Source organism: Papio anubis, chromosome 12 (assembly GCF_008728515.1).
Source record: "Papio anubis isolate 15944 chromosome 12, Panubis1.0, whole genome shotgun sequence".
Taxonomy (NCBI): Eukaryota; Metazoa; Chordata; class Mammalia; order Primates; family Cercopithecidae; genus Papio; species Papio anubis.
Genome location: NC_044987.1, coordinates 82,203,253 through 82,213,365, shown reverse-complemented (window position 1 = coordinate 82,213,365; position 10,113 = coordinate 82,203,253). Strand labels below are relative to the sequence as shown.

Sequence of the window (10,113 nt, the reverse complement as noted above, 5' to 3'; positions counted from 1 at the left end):
AGAGAGGCGAGACGGGGCGGAGCCGCGGGGTGGGGGCGGGGCGTTGTCGCAGGGGTGGAGCCGAGCCAGTGGACGGTGGTGGGGGCGGGGCAAGCGCGGAGGACCAGGGACGCGCTTCCGACCGCGCAGTTAGCGCCTCCTGGCCTGGGGCGGACCCGGTCAGGGTTCCCCAGTTGTTGTCCCTATGGGGCTGTGTTTTCCTTGTCCCGGGGAGTCCGCGCCTCCCACGCCGGACCTGGTGAGTAAAGCAGGTCCCTGCGTCCGCCGGTCTGCGCCTTGAGCACCTGTCCTCGGGCTGCGGGGCGGGCCGGGCCGTTGGACCTGGGGGCGCAGGTCGAGAGCCCGCGAGGGGGACCCTGCTGGCGAGGACGGGTGGACGGGTCAGGAGGGTCGCTGGGTCCTGTCAGAGCGACCTAGCCCGCTGCCTCCGTGTAGATCTCCACTTCTGTAACAAAAAATTGTCCAAAGGCGGCTGTGGCGTCTTTTACCTTCCACTGAGTTGGGCTGCACCGGGAATTCGTAGGGCGCCGGCGCACGCAGAGGGCGTTGCGCGTGGGACATTCTAGGGGATGCGGTAGATGGAATTCGGCGCAAAAAGACATTGCTTTCACCGGGAGCTCTTTAGTCGTCTAGGAGAAGTGCATTTTCAACTGTGTCTACCATCTTTTAAAAGAAGGTGCTCAGAAAGTCGCTTATACGCCTGAGCTTGATCGGATATGTTATTTTAATGATTTATTTTTAGTATTTATCTGATTATTTTACGTTCTCCCTTTAAAAGAATATGTAGGACAGAGTGTCCAATTTGTAATGTTGTCGTATTTGACAGAAATGCTGGACACCCAGTTACATTTGAATTTGAGATATACAAGTAATACATTTATAATACAGTTTTGTGCTGTGCAATATTAGGGATCTAGTTCTACAAAAACATTACTCATTGCTTATCTGAAATTCAAATGTAACTAGTGGGTGTGTGGTACAATACATGTACACTTTTTGTAGCTTTCTGTTAACAATATCTTTACGTTAGTACTCCTTACAGGGAGTTAACATAAACCTGTTTCTCTTCTCTAACTAAACATTAGTTGAAGAAAATGAAATATTTAGGAAAGTACATTAACTCTTCAGCTATTATAGATACTAAAAATTTAGTACTTATAAATTTGATGTGGGAAAGTTCAGCTTCTCTTTGTTGTTGCTGTTGTTTTAAATTATGTTGATTTTGTTGTTCTGGCTGTTGATAAAATATAACATGTCAGATTGGTTAAGCCCTCCCCCCATCCTCATGCTATACCCTCTTGATACCCTCATGATAACCACACGGCTCACTGCTTGGATGTCACTTTATTAGTGAAGCTTTTACTGACCACGTTAAACAAAATATATTCCCGACAATACCACCCACCCATTCTCCCATTACTTATCTGCCATACCATCTGAGAGGCATTTACTTACTTTGTTATATTTGTCTGTGTGCCCGCAATTGGACTTTGTTTCATTTGGGAGGTGACATTTATCTATGTTTTTACACTGCTGTATCCCAGCACCTAGAAAAAGGGTTTTAATAAGTAGTACATGGTCTAGAAAAATAGCATTCACTGTTTTCTGATATGGAACAATACCTGTCCATGAAATTACTCCAATCCTTCTCTCCTGCACACTGAGATTAGCCCACTTATGCATTAACCTTTGCTAAAAACACAGGGTTACTTCAGACTCCATTTTAACTGGCAGTATCAAACCATGTATTTTCCTTCTTGTATTTGTAAACATTATTTGTTTTATTATTGCCCTGACTAGATTGTAGGCCTTTTGATTAAAAAAAAAAAAAAAAGAGAGAGTAAAGAAATGATTATATAGGCAAACCTTGTATCTGTTTTAGCATGTGCTGATTTGAAGGTGTATTGATTAGGAGAATGAAATTCAGAAAGTTGAGTAGCGGCATTCTTTGTGGGACATTTAGGGCCAGTACTGAATATTTTTGTGAACTGTTATAGTACCTATGAAATAAATGTTTATAATTTATTCACAATAATGTTTGTTATTATTTTAATACATATTTTTACACATTTCCTTAGGAAGAGAAAAGAGCAAAGCTTGCAGAGGCTGCAGAGAGAAGACAAAAAGAGGTAAGATTAAAGATCAAGTTTTGCCTACTTAGATAATATTGTACTTTATTCTTCATAGATGTCCATAGTTAAATTCTCTAATGCAAATGGCCTTTGATATCCCAAAAATTTACCTTTAAAGGTAATTATTTTCAAAATGATTTCCTTGTTTGTATGAGTTGCATTAATATATTTATATTATTTAATATATGAAAACTATCATATCTTCTCTAAATTCAGATACTCTTTTAGTAACATCCTTCCTTTTAAAATGGCTGTGCATTGTAAAATACTTATAGATGTGAAGCAAGTTTAGGGGAAAATTTGTACAGTTACAAAATACCCAGTGAAGAAATGATGTTTTATGTAAGGCTGTTGTAGAAATACTCCTTTGTTACCAAAAATAAACCAACTCCCTACCCCCAAAGAAAAACCTAGAAAGCAAAGATAGACAAAAAATGTTTTGCACACTGGACAGATTTTTGTTGTCTTTCTGTATTTCTTACCAAATTTCTTCAAGGCTGCATCTCGGGGAATTTTGGATGTTCAATCTGTGCAAGAAAAGAGAAAGAAAAAGGAAAAAATAGAAAAACAAATTGCTACATCTGGGCCCCCACCAGAAGGGGGACTTAAGGTAAGTATTAAAATTTTCTTGTGCTTAACTTAACTGGCATTTTTAAAAACTTAAGTAGCAATCCATTCAATAATTTTCTCCTGAAATGTATTATCAGAAAATTTTGAAATAGTGTAAAATCATGAGTAGTAAATATTGGAAGTAATATCGATTTATTTTAACATTTATTGTAATCAATTAGCTTTTTTCCCCAAAATGAAATAGTAGATTTATTATTTTAATGCTATATTTTAATACTCTTATGCTTACTACTAATCTTAAATAATTCAAAAATTCAAGCAATATGGAAAAGTATAAAGAAGTATAAAAGTCATCTAAGTATCATTTTGATAGACATAATTTCTAACCTTCATTTACATATCTTATTAAATTGGATTACACTATAAATTCTGAGCTCTTTTTACCCATTGATTTGGAATCTTTGATCTTTCCATTGCCACCCTTTATTATAGTTACGTAAATGTTAATTTGGATCACAGAATGTATACAGGTGTGGGTATCATACACATACCTCCCAAGGTATGGATCACAGAACTAGACACTGGGAATATAATGGTGGACAAGTTAAGCAGAGTCTGTGAATGCTGGAGTCTTTACAGTCTACCAGGACTTTAAAGGATTTATTTTTAAAATCCTTTAAAATTACATAAAGCTCAGGAAAATAATGGTTCAGATATTAAGAATTTATTCTTGGTCCATTTTTTAAAGTAAATATAGAAGTTAGTATATTTGTGAAAATGTCTTTAATTTCAGTCATTTATATTTAACTTGTCAAGGATTTGTGAGTACTTTTCAACAGATTCATTGTTTTTTTCCTCTCAAAACTACACACACACACGCACATACCTACACATGTACATTTACACGTATACTTGCCTACGTGTAGATACTCTCCTAACTTGTGGGTCAGGCAGCTTATGAACACCCTGAGCAGTTTATTTTGGCTCAAGAATATCACAGAAATAAGAATGTGTGTCTGTGTGTTTTACTATTGTAAGTTACTTCATCTAATACCATTTAATGAATGAAATTTTTTAAATAAAGTTTGTTTTTTCATGGTGACCTTTTAGCAATGTATAAGGTAATTAGTTTCAATATAAAATAAGTCTGACCATTTTGCTTATGCTTTTTATAATTCCATAATAGAACAGAATAGGTCTAGTGTAAAGTAAAACAGTTGGGTGATAACAAGGTCAATTCTTTATCAGAAATATAGATTCTTTCTTTCAATATTCTGTTGAGATAAAGTGCTGTTTCACTAGGTTTACTTCATATAGGGTTCTCAAAAACACAAAATTACAAAAATTAAATTGTAGGACTGGAAATAATGTTGAGATCCACTATTTCACAGTAGAAGTGGTGAAGGTATTAAGTTAAAGTCATATATAATGTTACAGGAGAAGGATACTTTAATCAACACTTAATCATAATTGAGAAGACACTTACTTCACAAGTTCTAATGAAATTAACATCAGCTTTTAAACTGTAAGAAAGAAAGAGGTTTTCTTAAACTTGAAGCTTCTACACTCTGAAGTCTATACATTAAAAAAAAAAAAATAGCCCTTTTATTATCCCTTCAAAAGTGCTCAAAATGTAAAATGTAAAACATACCCAATGTTAAATTTAGTTCCTGTTTTTCTTTATGTACTGTTCTTGGAAGAAATCTCTCAAACTCCCTTAGTAAAAATTACCTTCAGGACCATGAAACTAGATAGTGGCAGGAGGATTTTCTCCAGTGGCTCACTGTCATTAGCCACTGCTGTTGTCCACTGTGAGTAATTTTTCCTTGGAATATTCCTCATCACCTATCACTAACACACTGGCTTCAAGGGGCATGCTTCATTCTGCTTTACACATGCACAACATGTCAAGAGCATCAAGCGAAAATCAAAATTCTGGAAGGCTCAAGGATAACAGAAGGGAAAAGTACAAGGCAAAAGTACTTAACCCTCAAAACTCTTGGCCTGTGGTCCTTTAAGGGCTCACTCTATCGCCCAGGCTGGGGTGAGATGGGAATGGCTCACTGCAGCCTCAACCTTCCAGGCTCAAGTCATTCTCCCACCTCAGCCTCCTGAGTAGCTGGGACCACAGGCACAGGCACATGCCACCACACCTAATTAATTTTTTTATTTTTGTAGAGACAGGGTCTTGCTATGTTGTCCAGGCTGGTCTCTTCACTCCTGGCCTCAAGTGATCATCCCATCTTCTCAGCCTCCCAAAGCCTCCCCCTCTCAGCCGAGATTACAGGTGTGAGTGACTATGCTTGGCCTCTTCATGTAAATGTTACATGCATGAGTATTCTGTCCATTGGACTCTGAAGTTGGTAACCACTGGCTCGTTTCATGGGCTGGCCTGAAGTATAGGTAGAGTCTTCCTAAGGTAGGAAGGTTAGGAAGACTCTTCCTTAGGTAGAGTGCTGCATCTTTCCAGGGTAATTAGGATGGGTAATGCTGTCTTCTGACTTCTTACCTGAAGAAGTCAATGTAATGATGGCATTAGGATACAAAGTACTATCAGTACAGGATATAGCAGCACAGGAGTAAGGGCAGACCTCTAGTACAATGGCTTTCAACCTTAGCTGCATGTTGGAGTCTCATAGGCAGCTTTCAGAAAGGATTGTTCATTGAGCTCCACTTCACACCAGTCAGAGTCTCCGAGAGAGGGGTTTAGCCATCAGGAGTGTTTTAAGCTTCACAAGGAAATCTACTGTGAACCCAGATTGAGAATCACTATCCTAGCGTTTATAACACTTGTCCTAAGAAAGATGTTTTGGAAGATAGAGTCCCATGGGAATAAATGTTTAAAAATGCTAAATTGTATATTGTAGACTTTATCCCCTTCTTAGAGATTAAAAAAGGCACAAAATTATGGCCTCTAAGAAATTGTACAGTGAAGGAAAGTTTACTTGGATTAATCTTTAATTTTGAAAATTTATTTAAACATAGATTTTATATATATGTATAACACCCAATAATATTCCTTGGATGTACTTGGAAAACACTATCAAGAGATTGCTAAATATCTCCGGTTCTATCCCAGTGGCTCTTCAGGACCTATCACAGATTTAATAGACTTGATTAAACAAAGGAGCAATGGAATATTTTCTCAACTCAAGCAAGGAAAAGACCTTGCCAAACCATTTTTTAATGGCTTCTGCCATTTCTTGACTCCCTGGCCCAAACAAGGATTTTTAAATTTTTATTTTGTGGTGTTTTATTTTGTGTTCCTTTACTGATGATTGGATATTTAGGATCTTGCTACTGAATAGCAGGTTCACTGTGCAGTGGTTACCAACTGCAGAGTCCAATGGACAGAATACCCATGCATGTAACATTTACATGAAGAGGCCAAGCATAGTCACTCACACCTGTAATCTCGGCTGAGAGGGGGAGGCTTTGGGAGGCTGAGAAGATGGGATGATCACTTGAGGCCAGGAGTGAAGAGACCAGCCTGGGCAACATAGCAAGACCCTGTCTCTACAAAAATAAAAAATTAATTAGGTGTGGTGGCATGTGCCTGTGGTCCTAGCTACTCAGGAGGCTGAGGTGGGAGAATGACTTGAGCCTGGGAAGTTGAGGTTGCAGTGAGCCATTCCCACCTCACCCCAGCCTGGGCGATAGAGTGAGACCCTGTCTCAAAAAAAGAAAAAAAAAAGAACAACAAAACCCCAAAACAAACCCAAAAACATTTAACGTGGAGTGAGTTTATTACTTACAGATTGGCAACAAGGGACAACAGAAGCCTAGGATTCATTATAAGCTTGTCTCCCAAGGAAAACTGCCTGGGGTTGATGGCATCTGTGTGTGCCCCACTTGAACCTCAGATGAGTGCCCTGGGTTTTATGACCTGAGGGTTAGAAGGGGAGGTACTACATGACTCCTTGGGCTAAAGCACTGAAGGACATCCTGTTCTTAGGGAGGGACTGGAATAGAGCTTGAGCTATTCTGGCCATTCACTTGCTATCCCAGGATGTTACATTCCCAGCACATTTTACAGTTGTTCCTGAAAACTACAGGCAAGACAGTGGGAGAGAGCTATCCTGCTACAACTCACTGATCTGACCAGATATTTTGTCTTCTTTATACTTTTAAACTATCACCTTATTTCAGGCTTTGGACTGTAATGTAAAATTTTATGAATAGCTGCTATTCAGAAAAATCATTTTGCATTTCTGTGTCTCATATTCCTCTTTTTACCTGTTTGTTCAATAAAATACTGTTACGTAACTTTAAGTAAAATGTACTTTTCTGTCTCTTTTTTATCTTTTCTAGTGGACAGTTTCATAAAGCATAACATGAGTAGAAGAATCTACTGCCAATAACTGTTTATTATCTGCAATCAAGTAGACTTCATCAATTTAATTTCTTCTCTTTGAATAAATGAAGATTCAGACTTTGTAATATTATTGCCCTTAAGTGCAATGCTAAAAAAAACTTTGATTTTCAAGCTTAGAAAATGGCTGCACTTTTCATTAAATACTAATTTTTCTACATTTGCTCTTCTGCAGTTAGTGGGTGATTTGCTATTTTTCTTAGTAATTAAAAAATGGAACTAAATAGTGAATATACATACATTGCATGTAAAAATTCTGCATATACCTCTAAGATTAAAATTTGCAGTTGTCTTTTCATCCTTTGTAATATAATCTAACTACTTATATTTGTGCTGCATCGCCTTACATCTGTTTTTATTTCACTATATATGAAGACGTTTGATTAAACTTATGGACTTAGTGCCTTTAAACTGATCATCAGGGAGAATCTTGAAAAAATCATTTGAAGGGCTGATGTGAAGGAGCACTGTAAAGCTTTATAACTTACTAAGTAATGAATATTCTTAGGCAGATGTTAAATTTTTTCTAATTCATTTTTATTTATGTAGCTTGTAAAATTAACATACCATGTTTTACATTATGATAAAAGGTTTTTTTTGTTTTGTTTGCTGAATTTAAAATTATATGTTACTGATACCATCAGAGGGCAGTGATGTTCTATTGTATATTAAATTCAGCTCTGTAAAGATCTTTGTAGTAATTGAGTGAGTTTAATAATCTGGATGGGTTATAATGAGTAGTAATATATTTGTCCATATTTCATAAGTAGTGTTAATCTTGTGTACTAGAGCTTGATCATAAGATTTATACAGATGTGAAACTGCCAAGGCAAGTATGAATGTATTAAAAAAAAATGTAGTAAGTACTGTACTTACAAAAGGTCTACTTCAGATGTAAAAATATTAGGAGGTAATTCTGTACAACGCATAGTCATAAACCTTAACGTTGTTTATTACAAACATGAATTTTATAGCATTTTTTGTTTCTCCTATATAATACACTGAAATAAAAGAATTGGTGTTAGCTTAAGGCTGATAGCTCTTTTAAATGGCAAGGCCACATGTTGAGCCCTAACTTGGAATTTGCAGTTATTAAGTGCCAGTAGAAATTTTAAGTTAAATCAACCAAGTTCACTTGCTTTACGCAAAGGAAACTGAACCACTATCTTCATCTATCCCTCCCACAAAACTTATACTGCGGTGTTTTGTACGTGTTAATTTTTAAAAGTTTGAACTATTATATAATACAGGTCTCTTGACTTCTCATGGAAAAATTATTTTTTCTATTACGGCGTGAAATATTCTGTGAATATCTAGGAAAACATAAAATTTGACTCAATTTTCTTTATTCTTTAGAGGATTCTTGCTGTTTTTGTTCATAAAGGATAGTGAAATCATTGAACTATAGAATGAAAATTTTTGATTTTATTAAAATGATTTTTTCAAGGCAAAAAGGAAAAGGAATGATCAATAGCTCAGTACATATAGAGCTAGAGCATATCATCCTTGAACTCTGCAAATCCTTTCTCCCATGTTAATATAGCAAGAACAATTTTCTCTTTACTGCATCTTAAAGAATTAGAACTTGGGTTGGTGTAAATGACTTCCTTCCAGGGAATCATGCCCTATTTCTACCAGCAGTTCATACCTAAATGTCATGTTTGTCTATTGTTAACCATGAATGATACTCAGATATATTACTTTTCGGGAAAAATGGAACATGTTACTTCCAACCATGGCCTGTCACCATGAGTGTGATCAGCTTTCTCCAAAACCACGTGGGTTGCAGTAGCTAAGGGGTGGTACCCAAATGTTAGGAACAGTGTTAGGAAAGGGCAAGGAAAAAGAGGTGACTGGGTGTCTGATGAGAAACCAGTAAATGACTTAAAAAAAACAGTAAATGACTAAAAACATGACTAAAAAATTATATATAATATATAATTATGTGTGTATATCTACACAATATCTGCAAATTCTAATTTATATATGTATGTGTATATGCACACACACACACACACACAGTCCAGACATCTCCCATAGTAAATAATTTAGGAGAAAATTACAATGCTTAAAATGTTGCTCAAAACCCCTAACTTATTACTAAACTATAATTGGAACAGTAAAATGCATATATGTAACTATCATATCATGATTTTAAAATTGCTTAAACCATTGCTGCGTAATACTAATCAAACTTACGGCTGCTAACAAAAGTTGTGAATTATTACATGACCCCTTTGTAACGTGCTGCATGTTTTTTGAAACATCTCTATGTGTTTCTGTTTGTTCCACTGCTGGTATTTGGAATGTAATTTAACAGTTCCCACACATGGTTTGGTTATAAATTCTGTATTGCCTTTTAGGGATATAAATATACATTTTTTTCTATGTAAAAAATAGCTTTAGCTGTCTCTTTAACAAAATTTTGTCTTTGCTACATCCTCAATACATAGAACCTGAGCTGGTAGTTAGGGAAACCTCAGGAACATTTTAATCACATTGGGATTCAGAATAGCAAGAGAACCAAACATTTTTTGGTGTGTTCATACAATCCCTGGATTTATAGGTGGATTTTCTATAAAGGAAAAATGATGTAATTAGTATCCTGTTTTTTTCCTAAAGAAATCATACTATAATAAAAATTCTGTCCTCTGTACCCCAGGAAAATGGACATGAACTTTGAATTTTCCCCTTCTCCAAATGTTTGACTTTTTATTTTCACTGATAAGTATTATGCGATGTCTTTAGAAGACAAAAGCAACTCTTGCCAGTTTTGAATACTTTCTCCATAAATAGACCAGTAAGAGATAAGTAGCCATGACTGCCTACATGTGTTGAGACATAAGGTATATTTCTTTAACATCTCCAAGCAAGCATTTCATATTCTCTTAACTACTATACATGCTCTAAGCTAATTCAAATATAGTATTGTGGCTTTTTTCTTCAATTTTATCAAAGGCTACAGACACAAGGCATTTGTATGTATAACAGACTTTGATGAAGTTTTAGTTCCAGTAACTCAAACACTAAGTTTCCCAT

At 36.3% G+C, this 10,113-nt stretch overlaps 1 protein-coding gene across 2 annotated transcripts; it reads left to right on the top strand.

Moving 5' to 3' along the window:
* Nucleotides 1-69: 69 nt before the first annotated feature.
* On the top strand, nt 70-9,473 carry SVIP (small VCP interacting protein). 2 transcript variants are annotated; one of them, XM_003910116.5, is made up of 4 exons: nt 70-238; nt 2,079-2,129; nt 2,629-2,742; nt 7,014-9,473. In XM_003910116.5, the coding sequence occupies exons 1-4, from the start codon at nt 185-187 to the stop codon at nt 7,026-7,028; spliced, it is 234 nt and encodes a 77-aa protein (XP_003910165.1). In that variant the 5' UTR covers nt 70-184; the 3' UTR covers nt 7,029-9,473. The 2 variants fall into 2 exon arrangements, 1 of the variants encoding a protein (XP_003910165.1); XR_001894888.3 differs by lacking the exon at nt 70-238 and adding an exon at nt 559-676.
* The last annotated feature ends 640 nt before the right edge of the window (nt 9,474-10,113 follow it).